The sequence below is a fragment of the Mesoplodon mirus genome (assembly GCF_964341445.2).
Source record: "Mesoplodon mirus genome assembly, chromosome: 14".
NCBI lineage: Eukaryota > Metazoa > Chordata > Mammalia > Artiodactyla > Ziphiidae > Mesoplodon > Mesoplodon mirus.
The window spans coordinates 87,755,046-87,773,114 of record NC_138990.1 but is presented as its reverse complement, the minus strand read 5'-3'; the positions used below and the strand labels follow the sequence as shown (position 1 = coordinate 87,773,114).

The window sequence follows — 18,069 nt, the reverse complement described above, 5'->3', positions numbered from 1 at the left end:
TGGGGGTGTGTGTGTGAATACTGCTACTACCATGGTGGGGAAGTCAAGGAGCAGGGGCTGGAAAGGTCTGGGCTTGAGGTGGAGGGAAGAGGGACCAGATTAAGCATCTTCAGAGGAAAATGTAGGCTTTGTCTTTGCCTTTGCTTCCAGAGAAGGACAGAGTTCTGCATCATACACCTCCAGCCTGAGAGCAGGACCATCCAGCTCAGGTGCACACAGCTCCCACATACACGCGCCCTCCAGGCACAGCCCTTCTCAGAGCACACATAAACCCCAAGCACCACAGCCCCATTCCACAAGTAATGCACCACCGATATTACCAAAATCACACTCCTTGTCATACACGCATCCAGCCGCATCCCTCACATACCACAGCCCTCACCACCATACTCCACACCCCTGTATACAGACACCGCTCCAGTATCCCCCCCACGCACATGAAAAGCCCACAGATGACACCAGATACACCGCTCCATCCTACGGCCAACAGACACCAAGCTCACGACATAGCTACGTCATGCAAATGTCCCTCTCTCGTCTACCACACCTGCTCCCTCAGCTTCCGGCACGGCCCATGCATGTTATTATGGTTTTAATTTCCTTTTTCAGCAATGCGGAGATTTCGAGACACTGCCTGGCCTACAGCACCCCTAGCCCAGGTTCAGGAAGAAGGGGAGACCGCTCCCCCATCACACTGTGTCTCCTCCTCACTCTCTTCACCCTGTAAGGACTATCTGCACCCAGACAAAGAGGAAAGGGGCATGAAAATATACTACATGCAGGTACAAGTGAACAAGGGTGTCGCTGTCTCCTGGAAGACAAAGAAACCCTTGGAGTTGCCTGAAAAGCAGCTGACGATAGAAGAAGTGACCCTTCCTGAGGATGCGTGCACAGTAGGCACTTGCCCCTCTGATGTGTTCACCGAAAGCCTCCTGTCTGACAGTGAGCACACTGGCGAGGAGAAAGAGTATGAGGAAAGGGCAGAGCCAGGCAGCCCATCAGGGTCACCTGCCGTCGAGGAGAGACCCAGGGCCAAGACACAGGCCTGGATGGTGACCATGGAGACCGGCTTCAGGTGCATGGCCTGCTGCCGGGTCTTCCCCACCTTGGAGATCCTCCAGCAGCACGTGAAGGGCGGCGTCCTGCAGGGCTTCAGCTGCCGTGTCTTTCATCTCAACATGGCCCAGTGGATGGGCAATGTGGAATCCGAGAGCACACCTGAGGAGGAGGACGAGGAGGAGGAGGAGGAGGAGGAAGAGAAGCAAGAAGAAAAGGAGAATGAGGGAGAGCAGCCCACGGGGGAAGGCCCCAGCCCAAAGAGACCGCGCAGGAAGGGTCTTTTCTCTCCTTTGAGTTCCAAACAGCAACTGAGATTCATGGGACAGAAGATCCTGGAAGACGGTGTGGCCGTCCCTTGGAAGAGGTAAGGCTTGAGGCTGGCAGTCTTCTGAGCCTATGTCACGAGGGCCCAGAGGAGTCTAAGGGAAGGGGCCGCACACATGTGCTGGTTTACCTAATGGCTCTGCAGTTGCATCAAATGGGACACACCCAGCACTAACAAAGGCATTGACCTCTGTTGACGTAAACAAGAAGGTGGAGCCTTTTCCTAGGAGTTTTCTCAGGGTCTGCACGATGGACCTCAACTCTTAGAGGACGTACTGCCAGCAGCTCCTTCTCGGCAGAGAGAGCCAGGAGTGGTCTCAAGAGAGGACAGGGGCCCTTGCAGGACCAGAACTTTGAGGTCTGAGAGCCTTGGGCCTGAGCCGAGATCTCACCCGGACCACTGGACCTAGCCTTCTGTGACAAAGGGGAATATGAAAGAGAGTCACGTGGAAACGAGGTCCCCCGAGATATGGAAATGTTCCAGAACCTTCGTTGCGTGGTAGTTGATCTGGAGCCAAGCTCACTGTGGTGTGTGTGGCTCTGAGCAGTAAGGCAATGCTGGAGGGTAACCCTGACCAGCAGAGCTTGGAGTGCTTCTTGTCTCTTCCTGTCCTACCTCATTTGTTTTATCCCTTCCAGGGAGAAGAAAGGACCCTCGGGAGAGTAGCAGACAGAATGCCGTGGTCTGAAGGAGGATGAAGGGACCAGCACTCAGTCTAACATCATATGACAATAGAAGCGTCCTATGCAATAAAGGGCATTTTCCAAACCTTTCCTGGAGCTTTTATTTAATGACATTTTTCTATCTATGCATCTATCTGTCATCTACATCTGTATCTTTCAAGGTTTGTGAACAAGCTTTCACATAAGCACTAGAGACGTCCGCCAGCATTTTCCAGAAGAGGCCTGCAAATTGCTGGGGACTCCTCACAAATAGGGAACGGCCACAACCCCTGCCACACAGACTATGCGCGTGGCCCTCCTGACGTACTCCCACTCTCTCTCTGAATTTCCCAACGTCTGAGATGAGGGTGCTGGCTGGAGGCAATGATCACGTGCAGGCTGAATCTTCTCCAGATTCTGATTCTCTTCCTGGGCATATCGTCCTCAAGCACAGTCTCCATGTCCCTGGCCACACTGATCTCTCTCCTTCAGTCCTTCCCTCCCTCCCTCTCCTGCCTCCCAGTGCAGAGAATACTTTTTTGCATTTGAGACGACATTTATTTTTGGTTCACAGAATTCTCACCTGTTCTACTGTGGCCTCCGTTGTGAACATTCCAAAGCTGAGACTTTTCTGTTTTTCTCCCTCATTTCTGCTGAGTCTTTACCTTCCTAATGCAGTGAACTCACAGTGCCTAGCTGACTGGATGGGGAAAAAGATCCAGGGAGCAAAGAGAAATAATAAAAGAATATATCAGTTAATTTTTCATAGTGTTATCCAACTACATATTTTTAAAATTTTGGAATAATATTAGGAATCTTCTCTTTATAAAAAACTGAATTATCGGGCTTCCCTGGTGGAGCAGTGGTTAAGAATATGCCTGCGAATGCAGGGGACATGGGTTCGAGCCCTGTTCTGGGAAGATCCCACGTGCCACGGAGTAACTAAGCCCGCGCGCCACAACTACTGAGCCTGCGCTCTAGAGCCCGTGCCACATCTACCGAGCCCACGTGCCACAACTACGGAAGCCTGCGTGCCTAGAGCCCATGCTCCGCAACAAGAGAAGCCACTGCAATGAGAAGCCCGTGCACCACAGCCAAGAGGAGCCCCCGCTCACTGCAACTAGAGAACGCCCGCTAGCAGCAACAAAGACCCAATGCAGCCCCAAATAAATTAATTAATTTTTAAAAATTGAATTAGTTTCAAGGGTACAATGTATAAAAGTACAATAAAAGCCCCCCTTCATAACCCCCCAACCCCACTCTCAAGATGGAATAGATATGCTGTGATACAATTTATAGTCGTAGTACTCCTCCTCCTCCCACCACATCCGAAATCTTCTGAGCCCGGTGCAGCAGCTTCCTTTCACAATGCTAGGACCCGCCACAAGACACATGATAATCCCTTTGGACATTTCAAGGAGCGGCACCAAGGGAACAGTACTGGGGAAATGCCACTGACAGCTCAGAATATCCATGGCATTTCTAGAGCCTCGGCACTGCTCTCGCTCTGGGAATGAAGGTCCAAAAAGCACATCGGAGAATGTTCATAGTTGTAAACAAGCTCCACCTTTGAAACACAATCTACATAGAAACACATATACAAGCCTGCACGATGGATGAAGCCAAGGTCTCCTCCATGATTTCCCTTCTGACCACCTTATTGTCTCCTCAACCATAAAAGGTGAACTTGAAACTCAGGACCTTGCCTTGTCACCAGAAACATCCAAGTTTGGATCAGTCTTTCTAAGACCAGATACTTGCTCTCTGAACTATTAGAGACTTGTCACATACACACAGGTAGAACAGGATTATTTCTATCTACCTGGGGACATGGAGTCTTTCACATTGCTCCTGTTAAAACTCTCACAACAGCAAAACTTTACCTACAAAGGGTTCAAGCTATGACACTCCCAATTTCCACAAACCTCCTCAGCTCTTGTGAGTCACATGCAGCCAATTCCAGGAATTGGAAACATGGTTGTGAGGATGAAACTGACTTTGGGGCTCCCCTTGGATATGGTCTTCCAGACTTACCAAAAGGCCATTAAGAGGAAGGTTTACCCCACCTCAGGGAAACCCGAGGCAGTACTTGCAGTCAAGGGCTGGCCATGGCTTCTGAGCTACATCCAAAAAGAATTTCATACTGTACCTGGATCTGCTGAAGCCATTTCTGACTGTCCGAGAGCCAGCATGTACCACTCCTCAACTGCCTCCATTGTGGATCATCAGTAGGGCTGTCAGATTTAGGACATAAAAATACAGGATACCCAGTTAAACTTGAACTTCACATGAATAATAAGTCATTATTTTTAGTATAAGTAGATCCTATGAACTATTTGGGGCATACTTATCTTCAAAATGTACTCGTTGTTTTTCAAACATTCATATTTAACTAAACAGTCTATATTTTATCTGTCAACCCTACTCAGCAGAAATGATGGAGGCTCATAGAGATCCAGGAGACGCCTCAGCGCCTCCTCAGCTTTTATTTCTATGTCCTGGACAGCGAGCACGAACCTTCCACTCCCAGTCAGTGGCTAGAATGGAGGATATTCTCTGTTTTAGAGCTTTTTCTACTTGTCATTGTTATTATCTTCCTTATTTTAAAGAGATGTTTATTTTTTCCCAATCTTAATAGCTCATCCAAAAGTATTTCAAAGTTCATTAGAGAAGGGAAAAACAATATGGTTCTGAAAAGTGAAGGAAACCGCCTGGTGTTTAGTAAAGAAGTAGTAGGGAGACTGAAAAAGCCAAACTTAATAAGCAGATCTCTCCAAGGGTATTTTCAGAGCTTGATACCCTCCCACACCCTGAAAATATTATTACATCAAGAATGTAGAACTGCTAACCAAATGTAAGGCTCCCATATGATTCTATCAAACTGAGGATGCTTCTTTACTAAGCAGTGAGCACACTTGCTGTCCCAGGGACCTTGGCAGTTGCAACGTAGGGCTCTTCCCTTTGGGATGGAAACAGCAAGTTTTCCTGTGGTCTACACGCTGGCCCCAAAAATACTACACTCCCAATACTTGTCAACTTTAAGTATTTTTCTACATATCTCCATTTTTCTGTTACTATTTGGACTACATCCTAGACTTGACACTACATAAATTGCATTCAAGAAGCTATTTTTAAAAGTTGGTAGGAAACCTTAAATCTATGGCTTGCAGTCCCTGGCTTACTTTCATCCAGGTGCATAAGGGTTTTCAAAAGTAGTCAGGTTAGTTACCCTGTATCACAGCCCCACGCTTGTGTCACAGATATAAAAATGGAACATGATATTTAAGGTTTTAGTTGCCAAATCATCAAGCCTCCCAGACAGAGGCAGTAGAGCAAAGTGATTACAGAGGCATGGATTTTGATTTGCTCCTGGGTCTTGAGCAAGTCACTTGGCCTCTGTATTTATTTGTACTTATCTGCACTTATCTGTCACTTGGGGGTCATAATTGTACCTGGTCCATGGGTACGCTGTACAAATGATCTGTAAAGTAGTTACAAGAAACCGACACAGAGTAAGCACTCCACAGACATTGGCTATTAGCTATTGGAAATAGTTCTCCATGAAACAGATGACTTTATCCGTGGATGACTCGGTGGGAGACAGTGAATCACAGAATCACAGCATGTTGAAAGTGACCTAGTTCACACTCTTATGTGAAAAGAAGAAAAGTGTGCATGGGTAGAAAATGTCTGAAACTTTACCTAACAAATAGTTCATCATGTTAGCATTGAGGATTAGAATAAATCAGGAAAGGAGGAAAGAAAAACTTGAGTGTAATTCAATTTCTCTATCATTTGTGTTTCTACACTGAGACTCTGAATACACTGTAAGTACAATTTTTTTTAATGTGGCGGGATAAAGGTTTTCAAGTTTTCCTGATCCATCCATATTATTATCTCAGAATTGCTGGCAGTTCTTGCCATCTTCGGATCTACACCCATGTGAGTCAGTGGGCCATTCTGGACGGAGGAGATAATAGAGCAGAAGTGAAGTGAGAGGAAAGGAGAGAAAAGATTTTCTCTTCAAAGAGGAAAGGTCTTTGGAATGGGAACAACTCACAACCAAACTTTGGGGAAAGGATGTGATGGAAAATGAGACAAACATCCTACCCCTGTGATGAGAAGGATTCCCTGGGCTGGATGGAGGGAGGTCACAGGTGGCTGGACAAGGAAACCAACTAGGGAGAAACACACACAAGTGCAGGGCAAACACCCTGAGGCCACTCAGCCTGACTCCATGCAAACGTGTGTCCAGCAGCCAGCCCTTCACCTGTGGCTCCCCAGCAAGACAGGTACCTCGGGGGTGCCAACTCATTCTGAGTCCATTATGCCTGGCCATTCATGAACCGCTGTCTAACGTGTGAGGAATAAACTCTCAATGTTTATGAGGAAACTGGGGAAGGAGATTGAAAGGTTACCTAAACGGAAAAAAAAAGAAGTTCAGGAAGGCAGGATGGTAGAGAGACAAGAAAAAGACCTTAAAAGATAGAAAGGATTTGCCAAAGAAGAGAAAGAAAAAGAAATGATTCCAAATGGGTTAACCTGCAGCTAGGAAGTTAAGGAAGATTATTGATGGGTGAAGACTATGGAATAAAGTGAATAAAATATATCCGAAATTGCTGAGAATATGGTAAGCAGCATGATTATCAAATTATGAATTGGCTGCAATGGCATTCTAGGGGGACACTAGGCAGAGGAAGCAAATGTTCCTGAGATGACAGTAGCAGGTGGAAAGTTGTTTCAGGGGAAGATCAGTCTTGCAGAGGGTGTATCAGAGGAGGGCAAGTGTGAGCAAGCAAGGAAATACTAAGTGTATACGGTTCCTTCACTGAGTGCACCCAGCTCCGCAGTCAGCCTTGAGAACAAGCAGGACTTCAGGTACTGGAGCTACATTTCAGTCATCAAGACTTGAGAAGACACCCTTAACTCAGGTCTTCTCTTCAAACTCCATCTTTCCTTCTTGACCTTCATTTGGCCTCTTCCCTTACCCTCCAGCTGTGGACTGAGGCCACAGAGCAAGATGGGTCACTAGTGTCCTCCATCCCCTGGCGACTGTGGTTCACATCAGTGGAGTACCAAAGGCAATAACCAAGTAACAGACACAAGAGTGTATGAAGAAGAAGAGATTCTGATAAGGCTTTCTGTGACAGTGTGGGCCAAGTCGGCTCTATATGGCTGGTATCACGTGAATTATGAGCAGCCTTAGGGGAGAAGTCCTCAGAAGGCAGAGCCTGGCTCTCGAGAGGCTCTGCGTGCTCACAGCCCACTCCAAGACCTCAGTTACAGCTTCGGCCCCCAATATCTCTCCCTCTGCCTGCTCACAGTTTTTGAAGTCTTCTTTCCTCCACATTTCTCTTGAGAGGTGGAGGAGGAAGATGAGCTTCAGGCCAGCTCAGACACCCCTGGGATCCCAGCAGGATGCCTATCATTAACCTCCCACCTTCTAGGAAGCTCCTAAGATCTTCACATTTGGGGCAGTTCTCATTTCAGCTGTGCTTCAAATTGCTGGCTGGAGACGGCCTGTTGGAAGGTGGCTAAAAGCAAGTAGCAATCCTTCGGGCAGCCTGGCCCTTCTCGACTGTCAGTCATCTTCAGGGATATTCTAGGAAATGTTGTTTGTTCTAGAGAAGGGAGGGAAACAATCCAATTGTCCAATAATGTTTGAATGGAAAATAAATGATGCTATATGCATGTGATCACATAATATCAAACAGTCAAAAATCAAAGACTTAGATCTATATGGATTCACGTGGATAAATCTTGAAAACATAATATTGATTGAAAGAAAATAAGATAAACAATGTTAGATTGTGATAACAGGTATGTAAGTGTTTAAATATTTAAATCAATTCAACATATTGCTTCTATATATATAGATGCAAGAAAATAAACTTTATCCAAAGAACACATTATTTACATTTAATATGCTCATTTATCTAGGAGACGCAAAAGAACCCACAGATAAACTAGCAGGAACTAATAAGACGGTTCAACAAGGCACACACATACAAGATCAATAAATTTTAAAAGTCAATCAGGCTCCTCTACACTGGCGATAACAAATTAGAAACTATAAAAGAAAATAAGAAAAAAAGAAGATCTAAAAATTGTCACAAGAGCCGTATAAATTATTTAGAGCTAAGCATACGTAGAAGGCAATATAACTAACGAACTGAGTACGAACAGTTAAACTCCGCCCAACCCAAGGTTAGGAAAAGACTGTTGTTACTTTATGAGAACAGACCCTCTTCTTAAGGAGCAGATCAGTAAGTGAGAGTGAATCAAAGAAACACAGCATTTGAAAAGTCAGCTAGTCCAAGCCTCTTGATCGCACATACAGAAGCTGAAGCCCAGATAGGTTGAGTTACTTGCTAAAGGGCCCAATGTCCTGACTCAAGGACTAGCATTTTTCACTCAGTCGCAAGACACAATCAAATGCAGTACCTTGGAAAGAGATGGGGAAAAATGAAGAAATCAATTATATAGTTCCTCATCTTTAAGTACAGAAATAGCCGTGACAAAATTACACGTATTCAGGGAAAATTGAAGTGCAGAGTTTAAAATGTCAATAATCCACAGGGAAACTGGAGACCATTTAAAACATTCATATTAAATCTCTCTAGAAAAGACATTAAAAGATCTCCAATCAAAATGTGAATTTTATAATAGACACGGTATGATACAATTTATAATATATATGGTAGGAACCTTTCCCTTTCACGGGAAAGCTTCGGCTGGGAAAAAGGAATTGTCCTTGAAAATGGGGCCTGTGCTACTGCAGACACTGTGCTCAACCAAGGTCCACCGAATGCTCTGATGTCATCACTGAGGTCACAGAATTCCACTGTGAGCCTGGCAACCTTGCAAACATAACAGCCCTGGTGAGCACTAGGCACTACTGCTGGTTCACCAAGTGGTACAAGTTTTTCAGCCATTTAGGAGACTTGACTATTTTTGTTTGTATTGAATCATTTCACGGATTGCCCAAGAGCCAAGAAGGGCCAACCTGTAGGGAAGAGGAGGAGTTGGACATCTCTTGAGGCATCTTCTAAGGGAGACTTCTAGTTGGTACGATGAAACGGCGACAAAAGAGGAAACATCTGGAAAATGAAGAGTCCCAGGAAACTGCCGAGAACGGAGGAGGTATGTGGGGGGCAACTTGTCTGGGGCACATGGGTTTCTGCCAAACTGAAGCTTCTCTAGGAAGCGGGGGACTGAGAACGTGTCACCTGTGAAGCAGGGAGCGAGAGACCTTGTCTCACTGATGCTGCCGTATCTATCCGGAGGGTCCCTGTGGTGTGAGACGGCACAGAACGGCCAGATGCCCCCTGGGAGATGGGAGGTCAGCTCCGCTGGTCTGAGGACTCTCTCCTGGGGCAGCCGGGCCTGGAGCTTTGTCGGACTCACAGCAGGCTGCATCCTGCTTGCACAGACCTAGAGGTGCAGCTTTTCTCAGTCCCCGATTTCTCTCTTATTCCCTTGGATCTTTCCCTGGGGTCATGAGGTGGGGGATGTGAAGGATGCAAGGATGCTGAGAGAGACCCATGAGTTACTTGGCCTCTTTTACCAAAGTGGAAAGAGAAGCCCCATGAGTTGAAGGCCATGTTGAAAAATATCTTGACAAGTGGAATGCACTTTGAAAGAAGATTGTTTGTCTAGGGATGGTGTCATATTGAAAGCAAGGAGGTTTTATTCCTTCAACAGGAAGAATTTCCCAAAGGAGATCAAGGGAAGGGAAGGGTTTTCCAGAGACTGAGACCGCGTGAGCGGGGGTGAGAAATGGCCTCAGGGTCCTGCGGGGAGCTCTGAGAGCCACGGGCCACGTGGTGCCTGCGTGCATTAAATGGAGGCGAGTAGCTTGCCCTGGGAGAGGGGTGGTCACCCCAGAGCTCCAGCTAGAGGCCTCTGCCCCAGATTAGAGCCCAGTAGCTCCTACCAGGCCCAGGGCCCTGGAGACTGTAGGATGGGCCCTGGGAATGGAGCTCTAGACAGCAGGCAGATTTCCAGGCAGTGGCTGGGACAGGCTGGGGAAGGCAATGACTGCCCCTGACCATTCAGAATATTTTGCTCTATGTTCCTGTGTGTGTGTGGGTGTGTGAGTGTGTGTGTGTGTGTGTGTGTGTGTGTGTGGTAGTGCAGAGAAGAGCGAGATGAATGGGGTTAGAGTGCTTAACAGATATAAAGTCTGCGTGGTAAAGTTCTTGTCACCCTGCCTGGACCTGGCTGACACTCGGTGTACATAAGAGTGTATACAGAATTCTTGTTAGGGGTGTTTTATGAGACAGTAACTCATACACCCATGTACACTCTGATGCAGCAAAAATATCACACACCCCACATATAACTTCCTTAGTAAACCACACACAGCACATGGAGGTATATACACGGATCCCTCCTGTACTACGTTCTCATAAAACCCACCTGTATCACAATCCTCTCCTCCAACACCAAACGCTGGAGATGAGATATGTATATAGACACACACACTATATACATAGGACACACACACACACACACTATATATATATATATATATATATATATATATATATATATATATATATATATATATATATATGTATCTCCACAACTCTCGCACAAACACAGCTAACTTCAGCCATCGCTAAATACCTCTGTAAGAACCAGTCACGTGTCATACACACCACACTTGTAACACATTCTTGAGTAATGCCAGACCCGCTTTGTACAAACCACAGTAAACCACAGTCTCAGTAACCCATGTCAGGATTGCCAGAGAAAATATGGGCTATCCAGTTCAATTTGAATTCCAGATAAAGAACAAGTAATTTTTCAGTATCCGTATGTCCCACATATTCTATGGCCATACTTACACTAAAACTAAGTAAGAACAAATACTGCATGCGAATACTTACACTAAAAAATTATTCTGGGTTTATCTGAAACTGAAATTTAACTGGGTGCCTTGTATTCTTGTTCGCTAAGTCTGGCAACCCTTATATACTTACCACCAGCTGATGTATTATATATTTATTGTAGTTTTGTTTAGTGTGTGTCTTCCCCTACTAGAATGTGCAGCGTTACCAAAGACTACAACAATGGAAGAGTGCCGGATACACAGGAGTAGCTGCTTACTGAATCTTGGTGAATGAATGAATGAACACGCACCATAAATACAAGCCACACCATGTAATGAGGAAAAGTTACATGTCCCAGAATTCCTGACTTGTGAACAGAAACCATGCACGCAAAGGCCACAGACACAGATAGACACATCTGCACTGTGCTCCCCATGCCAACACCACACTTACCACAGACTTAACTGATACACATCACTCACTCTTCCCACACACTCACAGTCACCACCGAGGCCTACATTACCAACTAGACAGTGAGAGAATAAGTATTGATTGGAATTAAATCCTGGAGGATCCACTGGGAACCACACTCTCAACTGTGTGTATTCACTGCACCTGACACGTGTCACACACTCAGTAAATATTTGTGGACAGAGGACTGATGAACCCACCCTGAGCCTTTCATTCCTCCCTTAGGAATCTCGAAGTCACAAGAGGATCCCCCTCGGCTTGGATCCACTGTGGTGGCCCAAGGCTGCAGCCCAGGGGCAGTGGAGGTCTCCTCTGCCCCTAAATACTTCTTCTGTACTTCTACTCCGCGCAAGCTCAGCTACGCTGGTAAGGGCGCGGGGCTCCTCAGGTGAGGGGGTGCTTGGCTGTGAGGCAGGAGTCACACAGATCCCAGGGAGGCTGAGAGGAAATCCAGGGTCATCAGAGGTGATGAGGGGTCTGTGGAGGAGCCTGGGCAGGATAGCTGAGCTGTTCCGAGGGCGTGGATGCCAGCTGAGTCTGGGGGGGTGTGTGAATACTGCTACTACCATGGTGGGGAAGTCAAGGAGCAGGGGCCGGAAAGGTCTGGGCTTGAGGTGGAGGTAAGAGGGAGCAGATTAAGCATCTTCAGAGGAAAATGTAGGCTTTGTCTTTGCCTTTGCTTCCAGAGAAGGACAGAGTTCTGCATCATACACCTCCAGCCTGAGAGCAGGACCATCCAGCTCAGGTCCACACAGCTCACACATACATCTGACCTCCAGGCACAGCCCTTCTCACAGCACACATAAACCCCAAGCACCACAGCCCCATTCCACAAGTAATGCACCACCGATATTCCCAAAATCACACTCCTTGTCATACACGCATCCAGCCGCATCCCTCACATACCACAGCCCTCACCACCATACTCCACACCCCTGTATACAGACACCGCTCCAGTATCCCCCCCACGCACATGAAAAGCCCATAGATGACACCAGATACACCGCTCCATCCTATGGCCAACAGACACCAAGCTCACGACATAGCTACGTCATGCAAATGTCCCTCTCTCGTCTACCACACCTGCTCCCTCAGCTTCCGGCACGGCCCATGCATGTTATTATGGTTTTAATTTCCTTCTTCAGCAATGCGGAGATTTCGAGACACTGCCTGGCCTACAGCACCCCTAGCCCAGGTTCAGGAAGAAGGGGAGACCGCTCCCCCATCACACTGTGTCTCCTCCTCACTCTCTTCACCCTGTAAGGACTATCTGCACCCAGACAAAGAGGAAAGGGGCATGAAAATATACTACATGCAGGTACAAGTGAACAAGGGTGTCGCTGTCTCCTGGAAGACAAAGAAACCCTTGGAGTTGCCTGAAAAGCAGCTGAGGATAGAAGAAGTGACCCTTCCTGAGGATGTGTGCACAGTAGCCACTGACCCCTCTTCTGATGTGTCCACCGAAAGCCTCCTGTCTGACAGTGAGCCCACTGGGGAGGAGAAAGAGTATGAGGAAAGGGCAGAGCCAGGCAGCCCATCAGGGCCACCTGCCATTGAGGAGAGACCCAGGGCCAAGACAGCGGACTGGATGCTGACCATGGAGACCGGCTTCAGGTGCATGGCCTGCTGCCGGTTCTTCCCCACCTTGGAGATCCTCCAGCAGCACGTGAAGGGCGGCGTCCTGCAGGGCTTCAGCTGCCGTGCCTTTCATCTCACCATGGCCCAGTGGATGGGCAATGTGGAATCTGAGAGCACCCCGGGGAAAGAGGACGAGGAGGAGGAGGAGGAGAACGAGGAGGAGGAAGAGCAGGAGGAGGAGGAGGAAGAGAAGCAAGAAGAAAAGGAGAATGAGGGAGAGCAGCCCACGGGGGAAGGCCCCAGCCCAAAGAGACCGCGCAGGAAGGGTCTTTTCTCTCCTTTGAGTTCCAAACAGCAACTGAGATTCATGGGACAGAAGATCCTGGAAGACGGTGTGGCCGTCCCTTGGAAGAGGTAAGGCTTGAGGCTGGCAGTCTTCTGAGCCTATGTCACGAGGGCCCAGAGGAGTCTAAGGGAAGGGGCCGCACACATGTGCTGGTTTACCTAATGGCTCTGCAGTTGCATCAAATGGGACACACCCAGCACTAACAAAGGCATTGACCTCTGTTGACGTAAACAAGAAGGTGGAGCCTTTTCCTAGGAGTTTTCTCAGGGTCTGCACGATGGACCTCAACTCTTAGAGGACGTACTGCCAGCAGCTCCTTCTCGGCAGAGAGAGCCAGGAGTGGTCTCAAGAGAGGACAGGGGCCCTTGCAGGACCAGAACTTTGAGGTCTGAGAGCCTTGGGCCTGAGCCGAGATCTCACCCTGACCACTGGACCTAGCCTTCTGTGACAAAGGGGCATATGAAAGAGAGTCACGTGGAAATGAGGTCCCCCGAGATATGGAAATGCTCCAGAACCTTCGTTGCGTGGTAGTTGATCTGGAGCCAAGCTCACTGTGGTGTGTGTGGCTCTGAGCATTAAGGCAATGCTGGAGGGTAACCCTGACCAGCAGAGCTTGGAGTGCTTCTTGTCTCTTCCTGTCCTACGTCATTTGTTTTATCCCTTCCAGGGAGAAGAAAGGACCCTCGGGAGAGTAGCAGACAGAATGCCGTGGTCTGAAGGAGGATGAAGGGACCGGCACTCAGTCTAACATCATATGACAATAGAAGCGTCCTATGCAATAAAGGGCATTTTCCAAACCTTTCCTGGAGCTTTTATTTAATGACATTTTTCTATCTATGCATCTATCTGTCATCTACATCTGTATCTTTCAAGGTTTGTGAACAAGCTTTCACATAAGCACTAGAGACGTCCGCCAGCATTTTCCAGAAGAGGCCTGCAAATTGCTGGGGACTCCTCACAAATAGGGAACGGCCACAACCCCTGCCACACAGACTATGCGCGTGGCCCTCCTGATGTACTCCCACTCTCTCTCTGAATTTCCCAACGTCTGAGATGAGGGTGCTGGCTGGAGGCAATGATCACGTGCAGGCTGAATCTTCTCCAGATTCTGATTCTCTTCCTGGGCATATCGTCCTCAAGCACAGTCTCCATGTCCCTGGCCACACTGATCTCTCTCCTTCAGTCCTTCCCTCCCTCCCTCTCCTGCCTCCCAGTGCAGAGAATACTTTTTTGCATTTGAGACGACATTTATTTTTGGTTCACAGAATTCTCACCTGTTCTATTGTGGCCTCCATTGTGAACATTCCAAAGCTGAGAATTTTCTGTTTTTCTCCCTCATTTCTGCTGAGTCTTTACCTTCCTAATGCAGTGAACTCACAGTGCCTAGCTGACTGGATGGGGAAAAAGATCCAGGGAGCAAAGAGAAATAATAAAAGAATATATCAGTTAATTTTTCATAGTGTTATCCAACTACATATTTTTAAAATTTTGGAATAATATTAGGAATCTTCTCTTTATAAAAAACTGAATTATCGGGCTTCCCTGGTGGAGCAGTGGTTAAGAATATGCCTGCGAATGCAGGGGTCATGGGTTCGAGCCCTGGTCTGGGAAGATCCCACGTGCCACGGAGTAACTAAGCCCGCGCGCCACAACTACTGAGCCTGCGCTCTAGAGCCCGTGTGCCACATCTACCTAGCCCACGTGCCACAACTACGGAAGCCTGCGTGCCTAGAGCCCATGCTCCACAACAAGAGAAGCCACTGCAATGAGAAGCCCGTGCACCACAGCCAAGAGGAGCCCCCGCTCACTGCAACTAGAGAACGCCCGCTAGCAGCAACAAAGACCCAATGCAGCCCCAAATAAATTAATTAATTTTTAAAAATTGAATTAGTTTCAAGGGTACAATGTATAAAAGTACAATAAAAGCCCCCCTTCATAACCCCCCAACCCCACTCTCAAGATGGAATTGATATGCTGTGATACAATTTACAGTCGTAGTACTACTCCTCCTCCCACCACATCCAAAATCCTCTGATCCAGGTGCAGCAGCTTCCTTTCACAATGCTAGGACCCGCCGCAAGACACATGATAATCCCTTTGGACATTTCAAGGAGCGGCACCAAGGGAACAGTACCAGGGAAATGCCACTGACAGCTCAGAATATCCATGGCATTTCTAGAGCCTCGGCACTGCTCTCGTTCTGGGAATGAATGTCCAAAAAGCACATCGGAGAATGTTCATAGTTGTAAACAAGCTCCACCTTTGAAACACAATCTACATAGAACCACATATACAAGCCTGCACGATGGATGAAGCCAAGGGCTCCTCCATGATTTCCCTTCTGACAACCTTATTGTCTCCTCAACCATAAAAGTTCAACTTGAACCTCACGACCTTGCCTTGTCACCAGAAACATCCAAGCTTGGATCAGTCTTTCTAAGACCAGACACTTGCTCTCTGAACTATTAGAGACTTGTCACATACACACAGGTAGAACAGCATTATTTCTATCTACCTGGGGACCTGGAGTCTTTCACATTGCTCCTGTTAAAACTCTCACAACAGCAAAACTTTACCTATAAAGGGTTCAAGCTATGACACTCCCAATTTCCACAAACCTCCTCAGCTCTTGTGAGTCACATGCAGCCAATTCCAGGAATTGGAAACATGGTTGTGAGGATGAAACTGACTTTGGGGCTCCCCTTGGGTATGGTCTTCCAGACTTACCAAAAGGCCATTAAGAGGAAGGTTTACTCCACCTCAGGGAAACCCGAGGCAGTACTTGCAGTCAAGGGCTGGCCATGGCTTCTGAGCTACATCCAAAAAGAATTTCATACTGTACCTGGATCTGCTGAAGCCATTTCTGACTGTCCGAGAGCCAGCATGTACCGCTCCTCAACTGCCTCCATTGTGGATCATCAGTAGGGCTGTCAGATTTAGTACATAAAAATACAGGATACCCAGTTAACCTTGAACTTCACATGAATAATAAGTCATTATTTTTAGTATAAGTAGATCCTATGAACTATTTGGGGCATACTTATCTTCAAAATGTACTCGTTGTTTTTCAAACATTCATATTTAACTAAACAGCCTATATTTTATCTGTCAACCCTGCTCAGCAGAAATGATGGAGGCTCATAGAGATCCAGGAGACGCCTCAGCGCCTCCTCAGCTTTTATTTCTACGTCCTGGACAGCGAGCACGAACCTTCCACTCCGTCATTGGCTAGAATGGAGGATATTCTCCGTTTTAGAGCTTTTTTTTACTTGTCATTGTTATCATCTTCCTTATTTTAAAGAGATGTTTATTTTTCCCCAAAGTTAATACCTCATCCAAAAATATTTCAAAGTTCATTAGACAAGGGAAAAACAACATGGTTCTGAAAAGTGAAGGAAACCGCCTGGTGTTTAGTAAAGAAGTAGTAGGGAGATTGAAAAAGCCAAACTTAATAAGCAGATCTCTCCAAGGGTATTTTCAGAGCTTGATACCCTCCCACACCCTGAAAATATTATTACATCAAGAATGTAGAACTGCTAACCAAATGTAAGGCTCCCATATGATTCTATCAAACTGAGGATGCTTCTTTACTAAGCAGTGAGCACACTTGCTGTCCCAGGGACCTTGGCAGTTGCAACGTAGGGCTCTTCCCTTTGGGATGGAAACAGCAAGTTTTCCTGTGGTCTACACGCTGGCCCCAAAAATACTACACTCCCAATACTTGTCAACTTTAAGTATTTTCCTACATATCTCCATTTTTCTGTTACTATTTGGACTACATCCTAGACTTGACACTACATAAATTGCATTCAAGAAGCTATTTTTTAGGTCTTCCCTGGTGGCGCAGTGGTTGAGAATCTGCCTGCCGATGCAGGGGACATGGGTTCGAGCCCTGGTCTGGGAAGATCCCACATGCCGCGGAGCAACTAGCCCCGTGAGCCACAAATACTGAGCCTGCGCGTCTGGAGCCTGTGCTCCACAACGAAAGGCCGCGATAGTGACAGGCCTGCGCACCGCGATGAGGAGTGGCCCCCACTTGCCACAACTAGAGAAAGCCCTCACACAGAAACGAAGAGCCAACACAGCCATGAATAAATAAATAAATAAATTATTATTTTAAAAAAAAAAAAGAAGCTATTTTTTAAAGTTGGTAGGAAACCTTAAATCTATGGCTTGCAGTCCCTGGCTTACTTTCATCCAGGTGCATAAGGGTTTTCAAAAGTAGTCAGGTTAGTTACCCCGTATCACAGCCCCACGCTTGTGTCACAGATATAAAAATGGAACATGATATTTAAGGTTTTAGTTGCCAAATCATCAAGCCTCCCAGACAGAGGCAATAGAGCAAAATGATTACAGAGGCATGGATTTTGATTTGCTCCAGGGTCTTGGGCAAGTCACTTGGCCTCTGTATTTATTTGTACTTATCTGCACTTATCTGTCACTTGGGGGTCATAATTGTACCTGGTCCATGGGTACGCTGTACAAATGATCTGTAAAATAGTTACAAGAAACCGACACAGAGTAAGCACTCCACAGACATTGGCTATTAGCTATTGGAAATAGTTCTCCGTGAAACAGATGACTTTATCCGTGGATGACTCGGTGGGAGACAGTGAATCACAGAATCACAGCATGTTGAAAGTGACCTAGTTCACACTCTTATGTGAAAAGAAGAAAAGTGTGCATGGGTAGAAAATGTCTGAAACTTTACCTAACAAATAGTTCATCATGTTAGCATTGAGGATTAGAATAAATCAGGAAAGTAGGAAAGAAAACTTGAGTGTAATTCAA

At 46.7% G+C, this 18,069-nt stretch overlaps 1 protein-coding gene across 1 annotated transcript in view; it reads right to left on the bottom strand.

Moving 5' to 3' along the window:
• Positions 1–1,122: 1,122 nt before the first annotated feature.
• Positions 1,123–18,069, bottom strand: part of LOC309815695 (uncharacterized protein) — a 274,409-nt gene continuing 257,462 nt past the window's right edge. Inside the window, exons 6-7 of the mRNA XM_082642625.1 lie at positions 14,553–14,669; positions 1,123–1,218 (exon numbers count right to left, since the gene is read on the bottom strand). Coding sequence (XP_082498751.1) covers positions 14,639–14,669 — 31 coding nt within the window. The 3' untranslated portion in view covers positions 1,123–1,218; positions 14,553–14,638. The remainder of the gene's footprint in view (positions 1,219–14,552; positions 14,670–18,069) is intronic.